Source organism: Tyto alba, unplaced genomic scaffold (genome assembly GCF_018691265.1).
Source record: "Tyto alba isolate M040663 unplaced genomic scaffold, T.alba_DEE_v4.0 Super-Scaffold_38, whole genome shotgun sequence".
NCBI classification, from domain to species: domain Eukaryota; kingdom Metazoa; phylum Chordata; class Aves; order Strigiformes; family Tytonidae; genus Tyto; species Tyto alba.
The window spans coordinates 26,531,515-26,556,611 of NW_024881313.1; the positions used below are offsets into that span (position 1 = coordinate 26,531,515).

At 37.7% G+C, this 25,097-nt stretch overlaps 1 protein-coding gene across 17 annotated transcripts in view; it reads right to left on the bottom strand.

Annotated features, from left to right (window-relative positions):
* Positions 1 to 25,097, bottom strand: part of PARD3 (par-3 family cell polarity regulator) — a 459,468-nt gene that overhangs the window by 169,932 nt on the left and 264,439 nt on the right. For 12 of the 17 annotated variants that reach the window (XM_042801880.1, XM_042801879.1, XM_042801878.1 and 9 more), the window contains 3 exons: positions 23,925 to 23,963; positions 10,974 to 11,162; positions 10,308 to 10,478 (listed from right to left, as the gene is read on the bottom strand). In XM_042801880.1, coding sequence (XP_042657814.1) covers positions 10,308 to 10,478; positions 10,974 to 11,162; positions 23,925 to 23,963 — 399 coding nt within the window. The remainder of the gene's footprint in view (positions 1 to 10,307; positions 10,479 to 10,973; positions 11,163 to 23,924; positions 23,964 to 25,097) is intronic. The other 5 variants (XM_042801882.1, XM_042801881.1, XM_042801885.1 and 2 more) reach the window with 1 other exon arrangement.

The window sequence follows — 25,097 nt, forward strand, 5'->3', positions numbered from 1 at the left end:
CTCACTGTGGAGACAAGAGACTCCTCACACCGTCACCCAGCCCTCACACCATCCAGCCTTCCCGTCCCTAGACCTCTGTTCACCTGAGCTCCACCACCCCGCTGGCTACTCGGTAATGCTCCCAATGGAGCTTTGCTGAGGCCATTAAACCAGTTCACCTAAACAGCATGAAATGAACCCAGCTCTACTTAAAAAAAAAATAAACAAGTATTAAAAAATAGATGCGTTTTGCAGAGCAATCATATGAACTCACACATCAAAGCGTTAGCTTTTCTCACCAACACGCCTCTTTGTATTGAAGTGTATAGTTAAATCCCCAGAACAATGTCCTTACACAAATCCCACGACATGTATTTTATATGTATTGAAATACAGCAGGGACCAGATTCTGTAAGACACAGAGCATGCTGCAAACCCTTTGAAGCCACTGGGAACACTTACTCCAAAGGGCTGGTCTCTAAATGAGCATGAGAGGAGTAGTTTATAGTTTCAGGAATTACAATAATGAGGAACATGTTTGTTGGTTGCTTTTGCTTCTTTAAACAGCTGCCCATTATTAATCACTCCACCCGCAAGCCCCAGATGACTAAGAAATGTATGCTATGAAAGATTGTTAAAAATCTGCTTCAAGGGCTACAAAGCACTCAGCTACAGTCTCCACAGCAGAGGCTTTGAAGTCAGCCTGATGGACTATGGACTTCTGATACTCAGGTGCTGGCATAATGCCTGGTACTTGGAGTGGTGGAGGTTTGCAAAACGCCGCATTACAAAGTCGAAGAGACCACGATTGGGAGGTCACAGAGTCTGTAAAAACTATTATTTCTGTTCAAAGCCATCATCTGTTTAATATAAATGAGATATTTAATGAAGTTCCAAATTGTAGACTTATCTCTCCCAGTTTGATAAGCATTGGGGAGATTTACTGCATCGGAGGGTCAACACAATTACAATTGGAGGCACGTCAAACTGCAGGAGAATAATAAACTTGCAGTGCAAGTGAATTAGACTCAATAAGGTTTAAATTGTGAAATGAGGATTTGTTTTATTAGTTTTTTTAAATTGCAGATTACAACTGACAGCTTTACTGAAAAGTAAATTAAACAATATTTGTAGCCTCTCTTATAAAGGAATCTAAGACAAATTCAAGAAGAATAAGAATGTTAAATTCTGAAACAGTGTACGAAAAAAAAGCACAGCAACATTAGACTACTTAAGATCTTAAACTTGCATGATAAAGGCATCAAATGATGAACTAACCTTTATTTCACTGCCTTTAGACAAGGTGTGAAAATATCAAAGTGCTTTGGGATTTATTCTCCCAGTGCTGTACTGATGACTTTACGTAACAAGTGTCCAGCTTTTAGTGAGCTGTACTCCACAGTCCTTCTTCACGTGACAATCCATCAACTTTCAAACTCAATTGTATTAAGGTCTCATGAGATTTTCAGAAAGATACTGACAAGAAATAAGCTCCGAATCAGAGAAATACACAGAAATTGACTCCTGGTAATGCAGTAAAGTACAGGATAAATAAAAGAAATAGCAGGAGCACTGTGTTTAGATGACCATGTTTTGTAAAGTGAATCACGTATCTTATAATTCTCATGGGGAAAACTTTTTCCATTTCTAATTAGCATCTCAAAAGATGGGTTTAAACAAAGGCATCGACAGCCAACTACACAAATATTTTACAAAAGATACAATGCCTTTTATAAAATAGCAAAAATTGTCAGGAATTATACAACTGGCTTTCACAAAAAGAAAAAAAAAAAAAAGGCTTTTCCTTATATTGTTAACAGAAAGTTTGTGTAAGAAAAAAATACATTGAATTTGGAAGCTGTGCTGTGGGCGAGACAAAGAGACTGACAGTCCAAAGCAAGATTGCAGTTCAAATGAAAACTTGCTCTTCCTGATGCATTTCTCATAAGGAGCCTGAATTACACGTTCCAGTTCCTTCCCTTAGGTATCCGGTATAATTTAATTTGATTACCTGATAAAGAGTAGGTAAGATAAACAAAGATGTACAAATTCCTGACCTTCATTAAAGGCTTGGCAAGGAAAGCAAGCAAAGCAGAAGCTGGCCCCTATACTTCCTATAAATAGTTGCCTCTAGCAGGAGCACCTCTTGGTATGACAGTTCAAGAGTCACGGACTGGTTGAGGTTGGACAGAACCACTGGAGATTATCTAGTGCAACCTCTTGAACAAAGCAAGGTCAGGTTGCCCAGTGCATTGTCCAGTTGGGTTTTGAATACCTCCAAGGACAGAGACTCCACAACCTCTCCGGGCAACCTCTGCCAGTGGTTGACTACCCTTCTCAGAAGAAAATTTTTTTATGTTTAAAGAAATTTTTTTAATTTCAGTTTGTGCCCATTGCTGCTTGTCCTGGCACTGAGCAACCCTGAGAAGAGTCTGGATCGGTCTTATTTATTTCCCCCCATCAGGTATTTACAGACACTGGCAAGATCCCCCTGAGCCTTTTTCTCCCCAGGCTGAAAAGAGGGAGTTCCCTCTCTGGGTCCTAGCACTGATCTATAATAAATGATCATATTCATAAAAATGCGATAAAGCCTCACATGCTACAGATTGCCTGTAGCTCCTTTTCTCTCCATTCTCTTAAAATAAAAATAGAAACAAGATTTTTTTAAAAATAAAAAAGGTCTCTACCCTGGCCCTTTGTCATTCAGATAAGAAGCAGCTGTTTGCTAAAGCACTGTCTGTACTAACTAGTCCAGCTGCTGCTTATCTAATGATAAAAGGACAACTAATGCAGTCCTTTTTATTCAAATACCACCATCCATCCTATCTGAAGCTATGCACATAAATACGAAAGAAGTTTATGCACAAGAACATTGGCAAAATATTCAAAGCATAAACAAACTTTTTTTTTTTCTTTAAAAAAAAAAGAAACAATAATCAGACTCCATTTTCCTTCAGAAAGTAAATTATCCAAACACTGGCATGCAAGCATTATGGATTTTAAAGACACCAGTATATAAATTTGCTATATATTACACTGCATCCAGGGTACTGACACACAGAAGTATTCTACAGGCTTTCTCTTCTTATCTGTGTACTGTGGCTAAGATATTCAAAATGCTTCTGCTTCCCTTTTCAAGAGATATCCTTTTACAACACTACTACCTATATTAAATATGGTTTTCTTTGTTACCACCCAAGTTGTGATCCTGCTTTAGGGACAGACGTTGCAAGATAAAAAAATGTAGGCACACAGCCACTAAAAGGGTCAGGTTTGACTTAGATACTCAGTCATGCACCAGAAAATGTAAAATTAGTACAGTGTTTCTAAGAAATACCGCATTCTTGGTCTGACAATGTTAGAAGTCAAGAAGACAAAAAATGCTCTCTGAATGGTGGGAGGGAACCCACACAACTTTACAAAATGTGGTTATATGGTAGGCTATAGGGTATGACAAGGAACCTGGGCCAAGATGGAGCTTGTAAGTTGATACCAAGGATAGAAAACAGACAAAGGAGAAAAAGGTAAGTCAAAATAAATGGGGACAGGTAGAAGGGCAGAACAGAACACAGAAGATACTACAAAATAGAAAACCATGTACATACTTTTCCAACAATTGGCTTTTCAAAATATTTCTTGGGATGGTTACCATTAGAAGTTTATCTAAGTACACTGAAAATCATGCTCCAAAAAGACCACCAGAGACGTAAAAGGAGACCATTGAAAAGTCCTGTATTAGAAGCTCAGGTAATATGTGCCACAATTAAGAAAACCCACAACAATATGGCCCAAGAAATTGAGAGGAAGAAGGAAGAATTTAAGCAGCAGCCTTCAGATAATGCTCAGACTGAAGATAAAACATTCACCAAGGACATCAAATGTAAGAAAGTACCCAGGCAATCAGCTGAACCCCTTGATGGCAAGAGTGAAAGGGGTACTGAGGAACAAGTCTGTGGTAGGGAAGCTCAGTAATTTCTTTGCCTCAGTATTCACTGCTGAAGATATCAGGGAGAATAGAGGAGTGAAATCAGCCAGAACAAAACACATGGGAGCATTAGACCAAATTGGGTAGGTGAGAAGTTATCATGTCACCCAGGATGGATGGCATTCTCCCAAATGCCTCAAAAAACTCAAACATGAAATTGCATAACTGCTGGCCAAAACATTCAACATACTGTTACGAATGGCCATGGTGCCAGAGGACTGATGGTTGCCTGTATACCTAGAGGGGATCTTGGGAACTACAGACCAGGCATCTGACCTCCTTCCAGATAAAATGGTGGCATCTACAACAAAGAGTAAGATCACTGAGCACGACAGACATGGGTCCATGGGGAAGGCAGACGTCCGTGGGGAAATCCTGCCTCACTGGTATGCCAGAGTTGCACAAAGGTGCCACTGAGATCTCTGAGCTCTCAGGCAATGAAACAGACATGACGTAGTTGCATTTTCAAAAAGCCTCTACCAAAACTTCATATCAAAGCCATTAAACTAAGTTTTCATAAGACTGGACTAAATTTTCATTTTCTGGATTGAAATCAAGGATTGGACTTAAAGATCAATCTTCAGGATGGAGAAGAACCAGCTGTAGGTAGCCCCAGGGACTGGAGCTCAGAACAGCTTCAGCTGAGGAGCAGCTTTATGAATGAACTGGAGAAGGGAGTGAGCAGTGAAATCGCTGTGTTTGGAGAAGATGCTAAAGCCTTTTGATAGTTAACTGAACTCCAGAAGGTCATCTCAAAGCTAATGTAGCAAGAAAAGAAAAAAAACCAAACCTGTCGTATCAATTTCAAAGTAGGTAACTAGGTAATGCATGCAGGGGAAAATAATGCTGAATGTTTTATATAACACATACCAGAAAAAAAAAAAAAAAAGAAAAAAAAAGAAAAGAGATGTTCATTTGTTTTATTCCTTTTATAGTGAAACCACTCGTTTGCAAAGTCTCTCTCACTGATCTGTCTACCAGTCAATTTATTTAAACAGTTGATGAGGTCCTTATATGGTCTGGATTCATGACTGTTTCTCTGCTTCATGGTTTGCTCCATTTTCAACTCAGCAACTGAAGCAAAGATGAACAGGCATGCAGAAAGAAATGTGGGGATCTGCAAATCATTTGGAAACTTTCATTTCAGGCAGGTTTGGCAAGACATTAATTCTCTCAAAACGGGGAGAAACGCAAGATAAACCCTTGAAATCTCCCACTTTGAGGAAAATGGTGATGCTCTCTCTCTTAATAGCAGACAAGTGCTGCCTGCATGTGACATGGATAGAGTGCAGATGAGCAATGTGCATCTCTAAGCTGTCCAGGTTGCAGGACTGAAAAGAACAGGACTCCAAAAGTAACAATTACCTTTATTTTCTTGAATGTGCGCATACTACCACCAGCTGTTTGACCATATAGGCTAATCATAACTATATCACTAATTAACAGAACATGGTGCAAGAAGTTCCAGTGTTGCTCCTTAAATCTTAGCAATTTTAAAAATGTCAGCCCTGAGTTAAAGATCTAAAAAGCTGATGGCCACATCTTCTGAAAACTGAGGTGTCAAACACTGGCCATATATGAATATTAAGTCAATGCTATTTGTTATTCTTCCCACTTCTGCCACTGTCTGCACAACTTTGGGAATGTACCTTAAAGTCTCTCTCTGATTATTTAGGAAAGCTGAAGAGTCAACACACAATGCTGATCATAGAGGACAAGGCTGAAAGTTGAAAACATAGATTAGAACAGCATATTTAACATTTTTGAAAGGGGGAAGGCAACCGTAGATATATCCAAATCCCAAACTAATTGTTTTCGTTACACTAATCTAACAACATCCATCAAATATTCACTGTGTGATTTTGTCTGGAGTGGCTAAGAAACTAAACAAAGCTTTGCAATGTTTGTAGCAGTGCATCTTACAGAATTAACTTTATTACTGTTCACTGTGTAGACATAAAGTTAACAGGAGGAAAACTCACATATACAGTTTTGGCGTGGAGTTCATTCATAACTACCACTCACTCCATGCTTGTATCAGTATTTACTACAAGATAATTCACTTGAAAACCTGGACGGATTATACCCTATCTCCTGGTGAGTCAATGAAAATTCTTTCTACAGGCAACTCTTCTGTTCAGTAAAACCACAACAGCATAAAAATGCTTTTTACCTCCTGGGAACTTTGTGGTCTTCTTTTGAGTTTACAGTTATGTAAGCACTGATGATGTAAATGATCTCCTGACTACCCCGCTGAAGACAAGATAATACTCTTACGGTGTCTATGTACATTTTTATTGTTACATTAATCACTTTGGAGGCTTAGTCTACAACACTGGTGAGAACTGGTGAAGCTGTATGAGAATAATGCTGGCATGAAAAAGGAGTATCAGAGGTCACTTCACAAAGTTTTGAAACAGTTTCATGCTGAAGTTAAGTAGACTTTGACTTCTAAAGCCTAAGAAAGCTTTCTGACAATGAAATAGCTCCTCTGCATCAGATCGGAGGCAAGAGTCCCTGCCTGTCTAAACCTGGGACAACAGGGGTTGAGCCATCCTCTCTTATAAAGAGCAGCTAAAATACAAAAAGCACATGAGAATATTGATCTGAACTGAAACACAGAGAAATGGCACTCTGCAGAACCATGGTGTCAAATGAATTCTACGCCCCCTGCAATTCTTAGGGCTGATTACAAAAATGAATATTAAAAACAAATGAACAGTATTTATACTAACTGTATTAAAATAAAATTCAAACTCAATTTTACTGAAGAAAAAAAGCAGACTGTATTGTCTATCTATTTCAAAAGAACCCAGCTTGATTTTGCAAATGCAAAATGATTACTGGACTTGAAGCCAGGAGGAAAAAAAAAAAAAAAAAAAGGCGTGCTTTTTTGATTCTTTTTGCAGTTGTTTTTTCAGCAGCCAGAAAGCAAATGCTTTTATCATCCAGACATTGAGCACTGGCATTATCACCCCTTGTACAGATTCCTCTTTCGAGACACTAGTGGATGCTCTGTGGCACGGTGGGCAATCCTGGGGCACAGAGGCCTGGCCACGTGCCAGGGTGCGGGAGTGACCATGCCACTGGAATGGAGCGGAATGAACGCTGCTGGTGGTGATGCACAAAGGGAATATAATCACGCTTGTTCCACTTAACTCTGGTTCTGCATGATTAACAAGAGTGTAAGTTCTATTTTTGTCCATAAGGTGAGCACATACAATGCTGAATCAACACAGGAAAGAAAGCACAGAATCACAGAATACCAGATTGGAAGGTACTTCAAGGATCATACGGTCCAACCTTTAAATCAGTTGAACAGGATCTTTTTTGTTGCTGTTGTTATTTTATGGTGACTCCTTTGGAGAACCAAAAGAGAGAGAAAAGCATAAGAAACTCCAGGGAAATATTTTCTCAGAAGGTCAACATTTATTTTTGTCTTTAAGAAAAACAGTAAAATCTCATTTCTGAGGGAGCTGGGGTTGTTTAACCCAGAGAAAAAAAGGCTAAAGGGAGACCTTATCACTCTCTACAACTACCTGAAAGGAGGTTGTAGCAAGGTGGATGTCAGTCTCTTTTCCCAAGTAACAAGCAATAGAACAATAGGAAATGGCCTCAAGTTGAGCCAGGGTAGGTTTAAATTGGATATTAGCAAAAATTTCTTCACTGAGTTATCAAGCATTGGAATAGGCTGCCCAGGGAAGCAGTTGAGTCACCGTTCCTGGAGGTATTTAAAAAACTTATAGATGTGGTGCTTAGAAACATGGTTTAGCAGTGGACTTGGCAGTGTTAGGTTAACAGCGGACTCAATGATGTTAAAGGTCTTTTCCAACTTAAATGATTCTATGATACAATCCTGGTAAAAGGTGTCTTTTAGGGTCCGCCCTTCCGATGCTTTTACTGCTAATCTGCAATCTTCTGAATTTGCTGACAGTCAGCTGTCATTTATTTTTTATTCTAATACTAAAAATCTTTGCTGAGACTGTATACTAGGCTAGTGGCACCTAGAGGAATATTCTAGTGGGACAGTTTCTGTGCCAACGTGTCTAAGTAATCTACCTTGTTGAATTAAGCATAATACAGCAGAGGCTGCCAGACATGGCCAATATCTGATGCTCCATGGGAAAGTGACTATCACTGCAATGCTGCTCTCCAGCTGGGTCTCAGTCCACATATCCATTACTTAGGGGCTAAGCTGACTGAATACCGTACTCATATATGGTATTCATGCAAGATACATAAATAATATTATCATAGCTTATCAGTATTATATCAGATTAATAGCATCTAAAGGAACTACGGTTTAATTGCAAAATGCCAAGAAAAATAATTATCTTTTTACTGTTCATTTCATTGAAATCTGGGCATTGCAAGACTTGCAGAAAACTGCTTCTTGAACTTTGCCAGCTCAGCATATAAATAGCTTTATGTCCATGGAAGTTGTACTTTAATCATATTAAAATATGCAAACAGTATTGACATCGTATTTCCTTTGGATAAATGTCATGAAAGCAATAATTCCTGAGAAAAAATAGTTGCAAAAATTATTTTGTAAAGATGATCATTACACCAATAATTGCATATCATCACTTTTCCGAATCATTATGGCTCATGTCGCTAGCTTATTGAGGAGTTGGGAAAATGCATAAAATACTGTAAAGTAGGCCCAGACAGACATAGCTCCCCATCCTGCTTCCTCTGCAGATACATTTCAGTGTATCAAAATCTGGTTCTAACATCAGTTCTTTCATCTTGAAGTACATATATTGTAGACTGAGCTGTGCCATTTTTGCCATGTGAGTTCTAATTCACACTAAATGTCAAGAAGTTGTAGGGCACCAAACTAATTTTAACTTGAACAAGAAAAAATTCTATTGGATTTAAGGAGCACTGTCTTTGTTTTATCATTGCTGGATTTGCTCCATCATATTTACAAACACCATCTTGATAAATTTGCTCTAGAAGACTTTCACTAAGAGAAGATTGAACATCATCTATATCCTTTTTGAAAAAAATATACTAAACACAGAAATAGTATAAAATATTTCACCCTTTTTATGTAGCAACATATAAAATGCATCTGAAATTGTGTAGGAATAATGCACAGTCTCCAAAGGACAGTTTGGGGTCCAAGTTCAGAACTAGGGCTAGAACAGGCCACCACCAAATATGAAAAGGTCAGAGTTCCTTCAACACCAAGTGAGAAGCCAGGTGCATCCAAACTGGCTTTCCAGCAGTGTGTGTATATTAAAGCTGTGTATAAGCAGTTAATCCAGAGGAGCTTAATACTTTTAGAGAGGTTAGTGCCTTTTTCAAACATGATTTTATAACACACTATGGACTGGAATTTTTTAAAGATCAATTTTAGGCATTAAAAAAATAAACCATTCATTTTCCCCCCGGGCAGGATCAGCAGTATTAAACTAATTTGTGCACATCATTTTTGAAGCATGATGCTCAAGAAATAACATTCCCAATAAGACCTTAACAGTGTTAACAAGAATGAAAGAATGACTTTTAGATGTCTTAAGAACAGATGCTTCCCTGAACCACCATTCAACTGCACTCTATTTAACTCAGTACATTTCTCCAATTTGTCAAAATCATTTTGAAGTCTAATTCAGTCCTCCACAGCATCTGCAGTCCTCAGTATCATTTGCCCACATATTCTTACTATACAAGATTATTTACATTAACCTAGAAGATAAACTATTAGAAATCATGAATATGTTTCAAAACATCTACACATTAACATTGCACTGGAGGAGACAGAAGTTGCAAGCAATATCAGAAAAAAAATCATAACTTCACCCTGAATTCAGTATTTCATAGTACCTTGAAATGAAGGCCAATACACAACATATTTAAAATCCAAAATAACAGAATTATTTGCATCAAGTTTTGCAGAATCTTTACATGAAACTTCTAATTGCTTAGATAAAATATTCTAGTGAAATGTAAGAGCTGTACTCTTAATTAAAAAAACGGAAAGTGACAAAGAAGCAAGTCAGTTAACACTAAGTCTGTCAACAAATGATTCAATTGACCTACATAAAAAACTCCAAAGAACAAAAATCACAAAAACCATGGGATCCAATTACAAAATCAATATAGTTTTATTCAGTGATTCCTGTTATTCATTGATGAAAATACTCCAAAGAAAAACTTTATTGATCGGTAATGTTAGCACATCTAACACCGAAATTCATATAATTTTATAATTCTCTCTTTCTTTAGCTTCTCAAATATTATTTTCCATGTCTCAGAGAAAACATGACATCTCCTATAAACACAAATACATTAGAAGTGAAAACTCTCAGTTCCAATATCAGAAGTGTATTACCTCATTGCATTTACTTATTCGCCTCGCCACAATAAGCTGAATCATTCCCCGTTTGTTTCCTTCAGTGGACATGGACCTCCTTAGGGTTTCCATAGCATCTTGATTTGTTTTGCCCAATAATGATTCTCCATTTACTGCTATTAGTTGATCATTCACTCGAAGCCTGCCATCCTGGAAAACGAAAGATTATAGCTAGTTACATAAAACATACACAAAAGAAGTTTATTCTGCTGGAGTGAAAAAAAAAAAAAAAAAAAAAAAACAACACAAAAGCAAAATAATCAAACAACTATGCTTAGTCCTAATAGTTTATGGCCAAATGAACACTGGCATAATAGCTTCTATTGCAGCCACTGTAGGAAATGTCTATTCCAATTATGGATTTGTACTGCAAGCTATTATCATAACCTGTTTGCACAAACAGCATACTAATTGAACTGTATCAGAGACAGCCCGTATCCTTCCCAAAAATCTGTTAGGGCTGTTTAAATCCTGGGACGTGCAAACATGTGAATCTGTGTAGAAATAGAATGTCACCTCTGATGGTGTAATTAGAAAAAGCTTGTTACAGAGCAATCTCATTCTTCTTGAATCTGTTATTATTTTCAAAACAGCCTTATTATGGAAAACCAAGGAAGACCAAAGTACACAGATGTTCCCTCTTACCTTGGACGCTGCTCCACCGTTAATAATGGACTTGACGAAGATTCCTAAATCAGCATGGTTTTCTTTTGACCGGTTACCTTTGACGCTCACGCCAAGTCCAGCTGATCCAGAGTCATTCAGTGGAACTTCAAATGTCAGGAATTCCCTGGTGCCATCAGGTGTGAGGACAAGCTCCTCTTCTTCTGCTTTCTGTTGGGAAGATTAGCATGGGATTATAGAAAAGCATTTCTCTTTGGGAATTCTCTTCCCTCTACAGTTATTATCATTAAAACTCCCCTGCTTTTAACTACAATGCCACAATATTTTCCACAGTAATTAGCTGAAGAAACATGCACAAATAGCATATTTTCAATCACCTCCAGCTGACGTCTAGATTCAGAAATAACTTACATTTGTGTCTAAGTGCTCCTCTGACTAGTAAAATAATTGAATCATATGTCATTACTGAATGTGCCATTAATACCAACTCATATGTAAGCTGCTATTTCAGTAGCCAAAGGAAAGCTGTATCACAAATATTTTCTTACTTGCAAACCTACAGAATTTTTAAAATGTCATCATCATCTATGGTAGCTTTGCAGTCATGGGGAGAAACTAAGTGCAAGAAAATGAAATTAAAAAATTACTCATTCACTTCATTTCGTTTAAAGCTAGCTGTGTTAGGAAAAACAGAAAATGACACAGCTGAGATCTGCAACAGCACATCTCTCTGCCATTGCCAGGTTTAGCATGAAATCCATCTCTGAGTGCCTATTTTCCTGTCTTTCCTGGCTCTGCCCTTCATCTCTGTCCTCTTACCCACATCTTCGGTTCTTCGCTGCCCTTCACACCCAGTTTCACCTCGGCTGGGACAATCCCAGGTTTTGAACACCTGCAGTTATAGTCCCAGGCCTGCCAGAAAGGAGCTGTTCGGCAACACCCTTCCATGAACCCAAAGCTGTGCAAGCTCAGGTGACTGGCCTCTCTCTTCACCTCCTGTCGAGCTCAGGGTGGCAGCAGGCTGGGAGCAGGGCCCCTGCGGTGTCCCCGCAGAGTGCTGGCACTCGTGGGGGGCAGCAGACATGGGCACAACACTGAGGAAAGAAAATGGCCAGGCCCTGAGGAGCAGTGCTCACACACAAGAGGCTGCTGCCGGAAGAAGGAACGGGAGGGATGGGCTGTTCGCCACCTCTGTCCCTTGCAGTAGACACTGTCCACTTGTCTCTGACCATCTTTCAGTAATAGCAAAGAAGTTATAACCACTTCTGATTATAACTTTATCAATTAAATAAAAAGGTCATGCCCTTAAAGGCAATTCTCTGCAGTGGGCTCAGTGTCTGGCCTCCAGAAAGATGCTCGTGAACCCAACTGTGCTGTTTTTTTTCTCACCCACATAAAGGAAACAAGAGAACATCCACTAGAGGGTGCACACTAATGTCCAAGAGTTGGCAGTTCTCTGGAAGAATTAACCTGGACAATTTTTTTCATAATCTTAGCAAATACGTCACCTCTCTTACTGACACTCATTTTATACTGACTTTTCCCACGTCACTCTCGTCTATTTGCAAAGCTCACTCCTATTTCTCTCCTACTCCTAGATACTCTGAACTGGACAAGGCACATAAGAATTTAATGTGCTCTGGCTGAGCCATTCCTGTTTCTTAAGGCCTGAGGAAATGCAAAGCTGACAGGCTCTTCTGAAATCCAAACACAGACTTCGGCAAAGATGAATGTGAAAGCCATGTGGAGTACAGCAGACTGAGATGATCAATTTGGGCACAAGCATGATAGTTGTGTCACCATTGACCTAGAAATGCAATGTGAAAATGTCACATGGGAAGGCAGGCAGACTGCTGAGAGAACCAAAACAGCCGAGGGAAGAAAAACAGGAGCTCTATCTTTTCTCACTTGGTTAAAAGCATGACCCTTAATGTGTTCACCAGCCCTTTTCCTTGCACTAGAACACTATTGGATCATCTGTAATCATCTTTTTTTTATAACAAAGCATAATGCTTCATCGATTAAAAAAAAATAATTTAAAAAGTAATAATAAAACCCACCCCCTATGCAAGTGCCATAGAAAAGCTGCCTCGCTTATGAACCCCATTATCCAAATACATCTCTTGGCTATGCAAAACAGTATGATCTGTGCCAGCTGTCAGGAATGGAAAGGTACACTGTGATCGAAAAAATACTTCCCACAGTTTGGGAAAATTACAACCCTAATTCTCCTTCTTGGGTCACAGAAGCACTAGTTACACAAATGCATCTATTGTGACTGCAGAATAAAACAATCTGAGACAGATGCACATTACCTTTTAGTTTCTGTAACACTGATCACTTTCATATTCCTTAATAAATAGTAGTAGGCATAAAAGCTTGCAAACCAAAAGGGAAATAAAGCCAAGGTAGGACGTATGGGTAATCCAAGGAAGCACATAAACTGATGGGATTTTTCTTTACTACTGTTATCATATATTTAGACTCAATCTCTCCCTCTCCCCCAATATTTTCTAATCTTCAAAAAAAATCTGCCAGAACTTCAGCCACAGTGATCTCCCTTCCAGGGTAGGAAACTAAACTGCTTCCCAGCACAGCCTGTCCCCGTCGGGTGCACTTCTTTATGCCAAAGGGTCAATTGGAGAGAGCATCTCAGTAAGCATCCCCAAGGACTTGGCTAATGGCCTCTCCACTACTTCTCTTCAGCAAGACCAAAGAGCTGCATTATCAGCTCAGCACTGTCCTTAATATGAGGCTTCTGCTTGCTTGTTTTCTACAGTCTTGAATAAGGAAATAAGCTAATAGCAGGCTACATAGTGTGCAGGTGAAATTTAAGGCCTAAACCTGGAGCAAACTACTCCTTAGCAGCTGCACATGAATGAGTAGATCATGCTCATGAAAAAATGAGAAACAGCCTCAGCACTGGAACAGAAGTACTGAAGCCATGAGAAAAATTGCTCGACTCATTCAGAGAAAAAAATTACCATTACTGGGCTAAGGCTAAATTGCCTTAGGGACTTCATCGGGTATCAACAGCTTTTTTGAACCAAACCAGCTTGTTCCATCACTGTACCTGTGCCTGCAATTTTAGGGACATGAGAAGAGTTTTGCCCTCTAGAATCTGTGTGTCATCTGTCAGTACCATACACTTGAATGTACATGTTTAAAAGAGAAAGTGATAGAGAGAACAAACATTGCTTTTTGATATCCTACATTTTTTTCTAAGAATACTTAGGAGAAAAATGTGGCTTTCAGTAATAACTGAACAATTAAGATTCAAGGACCATGGATCTGAAAGTACTAACTCTAACTTTTGTGCCACACCATGGTACCAGATAAGGTCTTACTATATATGATATACTGAATACAACTTCATATGTACAAACCTCGGAACAGAACTATATAGTGATCAGGAACTTCTAAGCATGTCCTAAAGGAGCCATTCTCAGAGAAATAAGCAGGAAGATTTTAGCCTGATACCATAATACTTTGAACCAAAGTTGCAAAGCCAAAAACAAACACAAAAACCAACAAAACCGCAGATTGGCTGAATCCTTTGTTCCCTCAAGCCCTTTAGAGTACAGAAGCATTACATGTACAGTGACTCTTCCCAATCAATTAAATATCAGCTATTATAAAAACATAAAATTTGCACTGAAATTGTGTTGAACATTAAGTATCTAAATGTAACAAACCATAGAAATTCTCCAATACATCCATGAGACAGCATAAAAATGCACAAAAATCTAAAATGCAGCATTTAAAAATTTCAACTGAGAACACAATCACTTCCTAATTGCAATAACTTCCATTTGATCTTGATACATTCTAAATTAACAGCTTTGCTATGTCAATCAAACACCTCAACACTATTTTCATGATTAGTTGATCTGTGGAAGAAATTTATTCCTTCACATACTTTGACAGGCCAGAAGTAAACATGCAGGCAAAATTATGTACTGTGAACCCTGAACAACAAAATTCAACTCCCTGAAGATTTTTCACACACAATGTCCAAAACAATTAACAGAAGAACAATATTCTGTTCAGACAGAGACTGTTGAGGAAAAGGTCATCTGAAATTACTTCGGCTGGATGAATGAAGCTGCTCGAGTATGTCATTTGTAATAAAAATATGAGTGGTAGTAAAATATGTAGGTGACTTTTTTTTTGCTTCAAATTAATACTTAGCATCAATTTATGCTAAGTGATATTTTAGACATGTTTTTCACTTTTTTAATACAACACAAATATATTTAAAGATAAACTTAGTGACTAGCGCAAACTTATGGCAGAGCTTCAATACATACAGAGATTTAAAAAAGACGTAAGATAAACAGGGGTGAAATTTTTCTCTTGTACATAACATTGGTTTCTGATCTGATCATAAAACCTGATTTAATTTTATAAACAATGTTAAAATGGACCCTGACACTAAGAGTGCAATAAGTTTATCTCATCATATTAGTAACAGCATCTCCTCCTTATTCTTTTATGTTTTAAATACTATGAAGAAATTTCTTGCTTGGGACTTCTTCCCTGTATAAAATCTCATGAGGGTTCAGATGGTGAGTAAGCAGCATGAGATGAGTGAAAAAAGGAAACCTAGCAGCAAAGAGAAATCTCCTCCCACCTAACAGGGGAAGCAATTTTCAGTCAAGCTGGGACAAGTTTCGAAAGTGTCTTGCTGCAGATACAAATCTGGCTGCATTCTCTCCAGCGAAGTTCATTCTCTTGCAAGCTTAGACATGCTGCCTTCTCAGCAGCTATTAAGTCACTGAAACTTGTCTGCAAGTTACTTTGTGATTAGGTACAGAGAAAACAAATGTTAATCATGGGACTCTCAGCAAAAATCCAGTGCACCCCTGTTTCCTTTCACAGAAGCAATTAATAAAGCTCTGCATCCCCACTCTTAAAAAGTAACCCATATTTCCAAATTATGTACATGAAAACATTTACATGAAAACATGTACTGGCCTCTTGTACGCACACGTATATGCATGTACATATACAAACACACCCTTATATATCACAATAATCAAATTCATGTGATAAATTGTATAACTATAGCACAAATCCTACTAATGCCTCCAATGACCTCATCCACACTATTCACTTCACCTGCCCCCAAATCTGTTGTGACCAGCCTTCTATCATCACAGTCCTAAGCCTGTTGGCCTCTGTTTAATTATTATTTTGTTAACCTATCAACCTTCTGCCTCACAAATGTGTCTTCTCCCTTTTGATTTTGTCCAGATGGAAAATCTCAAATTCTTGAAAGATGAGTTTGAAGTCCCATGGACATAAGAGCTCCGTAGGTCTAGGAAGTGTAGGATGTAAAAGAACTGGAAATTGCAAAATCCCAGGTTTAGTCATTTGGTTCCAAAAATGGGGAATTCCAACCTAACATCACAGCCTCTTCCAGGATATTTTCAATCTTTATAAGATTTTAATACAGCATTCAATATTTTCTTCTTTCTCACAAGGCACCCAAAATACTAAGAAATCATAACCCCTATACATTGAGAAACCAGTAAAATTAGTCGCAGTTTATTATAACAAAATGGAATTCTTGTTTTAAAACATGCATGATATACACATGAGAGAGATTTCACTTAGCTACTGTGCAATGACATTCTTGTCACCTGAGATGACTCAAATTGTTTTGTCCTTCAAGTTAGGTGGGTGACATTGCTGTCATATCAGGCCACCTTCTAAACTGAGATATACCAAAAGATGATGACTTCCTTCCATCATATGCCATTACATATGCAAATGCAGAGCACGTAAATTGAACAGCTCTAAAAAAACAAAACAGCTTCCTTGGTCAACAACTGTTTCATGGGGGGCGATGTTTAGTACTTATAAAAATGTAGATATATGACTGCTGGAGGTACTGAAAACAGAGCAATGTAGGTGGCCTGTAACACACCTCTCTAACTTCAGTTGAGGCCTCTCCTCGGGAGGAGTACCTGGGAGTTGATGGATCCTGCCGTGGATAGGCATTAAAGATAAATATAACTACAGCAGCTCAATCAGATTAAAAACTGGACCTCCGGCAGAGAAAAGCCTGCCTACTGTTCCAATAGTGACATGCACATGCCGACCCAGTTTCCTCCTGAATAAACAAGGCCTTTTATCTTTTTTTTTTTTTAAGTCAAACAATCATGCATTGCATTACAGGTTATGAGGGCCTAAAATGTCTACTTACCTAGTTATAAAATGATACAGGGCTTAAGCCAACTGAACAACTAAAATTCTTATGCTTGCTTTGTTTTTCTAACTCTTCCTAGGTTAAGTATTTTAATATTTCCCATATGTTACATAAATACTAATGAATCTTATTTGCACGTATACACTGAGACTCATTATTCATATTAGCTAAGTTAATATGTCACATCTGGCAAAGACTGCACTCTTTTTCAAATCAAACAGCAGCTGCTAAATATCAAAACCTACATCTGAATTCTGAGATTTTATGGGAAATGTGGTCTGCTTTAATTTTAATCCCATCAAGGAAAAGTTTTTTGCATATTATATGTGGATTAACTTTAGTACATATTTATACGCAGAAATGCTAGCTCATGAAAATACTGCAAAACAGGCCTGTTACATTTCCAGTTATGTCTATTTTAAGGACTTCATTTAATATCAAAAAACATGTTCCACATTCAAAAAATGTCTTCAGTTTAATGTTTTTGATGGATTAAAAAATGGTTTAGGAAAAAATTAAATGTTTTCCAAAGCACAAAAAATCTAGCATGTGATTTTCATTTAGTATGAAAATCAAAGCTTTGCAAAAGCCCATGTTTAAGTACATCCACATGTTTGTTATTTATCTCTATGAGAAGGCCATTGCTTGTCTATGCTAACATTATTCTCCCTAATGCTAACGCTCTGAACTGGGCTGTCATAGAAACTGGTTTAAGCAGTTGTGGTTCTACATTTCAAATCAACTGATCAGACCACTAAAAATATTTTGTTGGTTATGCATCTCAGAACCTCACACAGTTACGAGTGTGTTGACATTACCATAATGACTGTATTCAGTCCAACATACCCTGTTCCACAATTTTGTTCCTACCCAAACTTTGTTCTCCTACTTTATGTTCTGAAACAAACATGCAACTGTAATGCTAACCCCATTTCTTTACAGGATGCTTATCCTAGAGAAGTGAAAATCAAGGGATTAGATACACAGCAGGTGTCTGCTCTGCCACAGAAGCCTATAAAGCTACAGATCTCTGCACTATCCCTTGTTCAAGAAAAACTTCAATGCCCAACACACTAATGACACAGTTCCCTAAAAATCTTTATACCCCTGTTACTGGTCTATTGGATGTAAAAGACCTGAAAGACTAAACAAACAGATAGAGAGTGTCTGGGAAAGCCGGAGAGAAAAACAAAGTTGAAAGGGAAATAATGCCTTTGTAGAATTTCACGGCAAGAAACACGTTCCACATGAGGCAATGCCTATATGGGGCACTGGGACTGACCTGTGTCTTATTCCTGCTGCAGACTTTCAGACAACCATGGCAAACTACTTCATCTCACTATTTTCCCTGGATTTAATAGCAAAAATAATCAAGACCAAGAGTCTAAAACTAACAGTGCAGTAAAACAAGCTCTGCATACAACCAGTGAGTTTTCAGACATTTAAATAGGAATTTTAAGCAACTATGTGAACTTTGCACTCACCCAAATTAAGACAAGTGTTTGAAAGAACCTGATGACCCTATTGCCTATTGCTAGCTGGTGTCCACTAAAGGCCCCTTTCAGTCTCATACTCTATTATCTGTTGTTTGAACTGCTAAGTCGACTCTTATTATCCAAAATAATGTAGGTGATAGTATAATAATGGTGAATAATGATGTACACACCAGCAGGATGTCTTCAGCACGACTCTACAATGGTGGCACTGAGGCAGCCCTGTTACAGAACCTCAGTGGAGGGACACGTACACTGCCTTCTGCAAAACTGGCAGCTGGCCAGGAGTGTTACCAACACTGGTGTTGAGAAAATGGCTAAAGCTGCCCCGCAGTGCTGCACGGACACAGCCTGGGTGTGCCACACTGCAGCTCAGGTGTATCACCCGCAGATGGCAGAATCAAAACTATGAGCCTGAGGATCAGTCCCAAACACAGAGTTACACAGAAGCTTATGTGGATTATCATTGAACATTCCAGGAAATTCAGACTACTCAAAGAGCATTCATAAACAAAGTCATTCAACTGTTGTATTAATTATTCACTAGGAATTAATGTTTCAGCTCTACCCATTAATGCCCCAAAACATGCTATACAATACTAGACTACCTCCTATGGTAAAAGACTGTAAACACAGCAGTATCCCAAAGATCACACATTCACTACCTCTTTTTTTCATATGGCCAGTGATTTGTTTCTTATGTCAAAATTGTATTAAATATATAATCTGAAACCACACAAATTAGCACTAAATTGGTTTTTAAAACATTGAATTCATCCTTGTGCTTCACACCATTAGAAGATACCATTGTAAAAAATAATCAGCACCAGTTATTTGCAGTAGTCCTAAACACCATGGTGGAAATAATAGCATCAGCCTAATCATCAGTCAAACCTCTCCTCTTCTGATAAAATCATTCTGTATCTAATGATACCAGCACTGCTGTTTGTGTAAGCTGATATCAGTCAATGTCAATCTTGGCTCAATTTTTAGACACTTGGATCACCTATTGCAGCAATAGAAATTGATGAAGCTCTAAACCATTCTCCAAAGAAGGTTCTGTGTGAAGGAAGATTTGCATCAACTGAATGATATAAAGCTGCTATAAAAGCTGAAGTTCTATGTAAGTTCTAAATATGAAGTGGTGGGAACGTACAGCTTTGAAAAATAGCTATGGATACACACCCAGTGACTATGAATCCTGAAGTAATACAAACAGCTTTTCACCAAAAGTAAACAACAAACAGGCACACACACTCAGACCACCAACATCTTAAAGCTCAGAACTGACAGTGTGTTTCCCCCAAGATTAAGCTCCAAGAATTTTCCATTAATTTAATTATGTCTTTCTAGACAGTTGCTAGTATATCTCTCAGTCGTAACATGAAAAGTTACAAACAAAAAGTGTACAAAAACAATTATGCATTAATTCTTACAAAATGCCTCTGACCACAGTGGTATCACCCCGTTCCTGTGGGTGATGAATTTTTGCGTAAGTGTAGCTAACTAATTTACTCAGAATCACACAGAAAAGTCTATGGCAAGAACGGCAATTGAACCCAAGATTTCTGATAGGTTTAGCCATGACATTATCCCTGGATTCTGAAAAAATACAGTAATCAAAATGAAATTTAGATAATAACAGGAGTATCAGATGTTCATGTTCAGAAGAAAATAAAAAGCAATCCCATTTGCAATTTCTATCAGGGCTGCTAAACATTTATATATTGTTCCAACATACCAACAGCTCTTGTTATGTCACTGTTACAAATCCTGCACTCACTAAAATTCATAACATTCTGCTCACTTGCAGCAATTTGACAGAAAAACAAATGAGAACTGAAAACTGAAGGTTTCCCATACTGCTGAGTGTAACAATCATGAAATGAAATCTTGAATTCTAACTTTCAATCTCTTTTTACCAAGAGACAACACTCCCTAGAAAATACTTACTTATATGATAATTACTATTTTTCTAGTATTATGCTTACATGAAAGTTAACTTGTTGGTTCTGAATTCAAAAAAAAAAACAGTGAATGACAATTGTAAAAGCAAAATATTACTGAAACACTAGTGACTTTCAAAGAGTTTGAGGAAAAATTAATTGGCAGATGTTTTACATAGCATAATTAACAGTTCATTTCAATGTTCTGTAACAAGATTAAGATAATTATGCTTAGAAACAGAAATGTAATAATGATAAATTGCTAGTTTTCATATTACGGTCAATCTCTTACATTCCAAATAATCACCATCTTTAGAAATAGGTGCATCTGTTTCATGTTATCATCAGCTATACAAATGGCACAAAGTCATGGCTGGATGAAACAATCTTTCAACTAAGATACAGGACATTTCCTTGCTTCAGGACTAAACAGAGTACCTGTTCTGTTCATCAGCAAAACAGAAGGTAAAAACAGCAGTACTGCTTTCACCAGGGGACAGTTACTGGATAGAAACTGAAGTTGCATTAGCAATTTGCATTTCTTATGGATAACTGGAGAAAAAGCTTAAATTTTGTGAACCTAGCAAGTTACAAAAACTCTTCATATGGAATTTTGAGAATGAGAATATGAGAATCTGTATTCTGTGATGGTGTGAAAAATATGAAGTCAAATGCTTTCCTATCTAGGTAGTAGAGAAATAACTCTCTCATGGATATCAGGCCACATATAAATTGAGAAAAAACTAATTTTCACTGTTTTCTTCTATTACACCTATGAAGACTAACTACTTCATCCAAGTGCCACAATACCAGTGTAAACCATTTCAAGTAACAATTACATGAATGTAACCTCTGAGTGTTAATAATGTGTTGATAAATTAGGCTTTATATTTTGGGATCTACACAAAAAATTTATTTCAGGCCTTCCATTTTCAAGGGTGGGGGGTTTTTATTTATTTATTTCAAAGGTGCATTTTTCTTCTATCTCCTCACAAAAACGTAACAGCAAAAAAAACCCACATCCATTTTGCCTTTAAGTTAAAAACAGACTTGTATTTCACTTCTCGTATTTCTATAGCTTCACTGCTTTCATCACGCTTTTTTTTGTTATTTTTTTTTGCTTTGCTTTCTACTATCAAGTCCTTGACACTTGGAGACTAAAACCTCACAGCTAACAGCACAAAGATCAGAGCAGGCACAGAAATAGAAATTGCAAGATTAGAAATCTCAAAGACCTGAAAAGTAGACAGAGGAGGAATAAATAGGGATTCAGGCAGAACCAAGGAGAATAAAGGAAAGCAATGAAAAATACTATCAATAATAATAATAAAAAAAAAGTGTGTGACTGTATTATTAATATGCAGCTGAGGAAAATTAGTTCTGTAGAACTGGAGTATCACACTTATCCAGAGCAAAGTAGATTGGAAGAAGAGAGGTAAATGCAAAAGCATTGTGCATTATAAATACCCACTGACACCTTTACATTTAGTCCATTTTTTATTCCCACCCAGCAGTAGGAAAATTTAAAGAGACCTATTGTTCCTACTGTTGATCACTGTTGCTCTGAGCCTTCAAATAAATAACAAAAAAATCCCACCCCATAATGAATGAAAAACCCAAGAGATTACACAAAAAAACATTTTTGTATTGACCAGCTTTCTAGCTTCATTCCCTCACTAACCAAACATGTCTCCACATGTTTCCCAATTCAATTCCTTATTTTCAATGCTTGTTAGGGCTTTCTGTCTGGTTCTTCAGAAAACCTTACCTACTCATATGCTCCCTGTCCCTCTTGCTAATCCCCTGGTTAACAAGCAATCTTAAAGCTCACATCTATTGAGAACAAATGAGAGATATTTATTTTCTTTTCAGTCTTCCCTTAGATGAAGTCAGGATATTGATCCCAAAAATGGTAGAGAAAGGATTTCACCATGAAATTTGCTACAAAACATTAAGTTTGCAACGGATGAGCAACTGATTTATATAAACATCTTACAGGCAATCTGCCTAATCTTAATAAGGTTTCGGGGCAGAATTTCAACTCCTAAACCCAGGACACTTTTATAAAGCTGCACCCACAAATTATTCTCAGTTGTATTCAATTACAGGCAGAAATACTGTCATGGGCTTTGATCTTTGATCTCCTTACATATCAGCAGTACTTGGGTAAGAAACTACAAAGATAAAATCATACATACTGTAATGAGATGTACTAAAAAGATACTGTAGGGCATGTCTGAAACAATGATACACCCATGATTTTGCAGAGCCCTTATGCAGATGACTTTCACACTAGAAGGACATCAAAAGCCGGAGGGATAAAAGTGAATATTGCTACATTCAACCCAATTACCCATTTTAGCAGTTACATTCCATTGGCTTGAAACATTAACAGTATCAACCAGTGTACCCTTGACTAGCTCACTGAGATGGATGTTGCATCTCTTTACCTAGACTTGACTTTCTTTGTACCTGAGACACCATTTCACCATTTCTGGTATGGCATTCTGAATCATCTAGACAAGCTTTTACTGCTTTTCAGCAGCCTAACTAATCTCAAATCCCAACAAAAATCCTCTTAATTTCTCCATAATCTAATTTATTTTTTTAATTTTTAAATAGGTACCTAATTGAATAGAGCTTCATGAAGTCTGTTTTCAACTAAGATACGTTAACTATATTACTGTTACATTCTCTGCTAATATTTCATAAAATAAACCTTTTATTTTAGAAAAACTTTTTACATATATTAGTATAACATGTACTGATCCTGATCCACTGAATAAAATGAGGTATATAAACAGTATACAACCTCAATATATAGCCTCACTGACACATCGCGTACAAATCTGTTTCAGCCTTCAAAGGGTTAAACTTGATAGTACTTCCCTATAGTTCTTTAAAAATAACTAACAAAGAGCGGTTTGCTATGAGAAAACAATTGAGACTTAAATCCAAACTACCTAGTTTCTGTGTTTGCATCTCACGTTTCAGTCATATAATCATGATTTAAGCAATTAGTTTCAACAAGTAACCCAAGCTTACAGTCTACTCTTATCATTCCAACTTTAGGCCTTTGGCTGTATATAAAAGATGTAATTTCAAATAGCACTTGAACATACGTAATAACTGAATTGTATACAATATTCAAACAGTATTTGAAATTACATTAAAAAAACACATTTAAAATGTAAAGCTAGAGAGAGCCATCTACAGTATATAAGGTGAAAGGAGGATCTGTGAAACTTTGATGGAGAAGTGCCATATCAATTTAAAAACATTTGGGAGTCTTCCAGTATGGAAAAGACAAAGCTCTTACCGTTTCCTTTGGAATTTGTGACTGGCTTTGTTCTGCATTCTAAAGGAAGTAAAAAAAATAAATAAGAACACGACTACATACGACATATACTATCTATCAGCAGGGGGATAAGCAAAGAGCTTTAATTCTGACGTGGAGTGGCAATGGCAAAATGAAGGGTGTTCATCACAGCCCTGATTCAAATTTGTCTAAATAAGCACTAAAATGAGAGGTGAACAAAAATAACCTCCAGTAATCTTAGGCCAGCACACCTGACTTTATCTGGTTAGGAGGGAGGTGGCTATCTGGCCAAGGAAGAATCACAGCTGCTTGCGCCATTTTCTGGCTGTCGGAACGGTCTTGTTCAGGGATGTTCTCCCCTGGTCTTTCCCTTCTGCTTTGCAATTTTCAAAGACTGACCTCAGCAGTCCAGATGAACGCTTTCCAAATACTTTAGACAAGTACCTATTTTTAAAAACATCCATTCTCATTTTAACAAGTAATTCCCCTTTTGAGTGTGTTTAGATGAACCAGAACTACAGCACCAGACATCCCAGGACAGAAGGGTGCTTTCAGTCCACCACAGGTGGGACTCTCCTGTACCTTGCACTCCTCACCTGTGTTTCAGAGCACACAAGGCAAATAGACATGACTGGAAAACCTTTCTGCATCCCCCCCAACCAATTCTGGAAACACACATGAGGAACCACTCCTCTTCCAAGCCCACACCCACTCATACTAAAAACCCCTTTGAGCACCCAGGAGCCACCTTGCTGCTGGCTGATCACTTTTGGGCTAACCAGATATTCCTTTCCATTCAGCTGGGCCAAAATGAAATGCTAGGGTTTACTGAACTTTTTTTGCATTGGGCTGTTTTGCAAGAGATTCAAATGATTAAGCACAAAAATGTAGTGGCAAAGTAGTAACACAGACATCCAGTAAGCTTTAACCTGCAGCCAACAACCAATTAGAAAAAAAACAATGAAGAAGCCTGCTACCAGTAACATGTAAAGGACCTACATGTACCAATAATGGATATATTAACTTGTAGGGTACAGGAGACTAACTGCCAGCCAGTCTCTGCTAATATTGAAATTTAGCTCAAAAGCTAAATAACCCAAGTCAATCCTTGAATCAAGTGGATTCACATAGTCAGTAGCAGGGTCTAAGAAAATCCTTCACAGCAAGTTATGT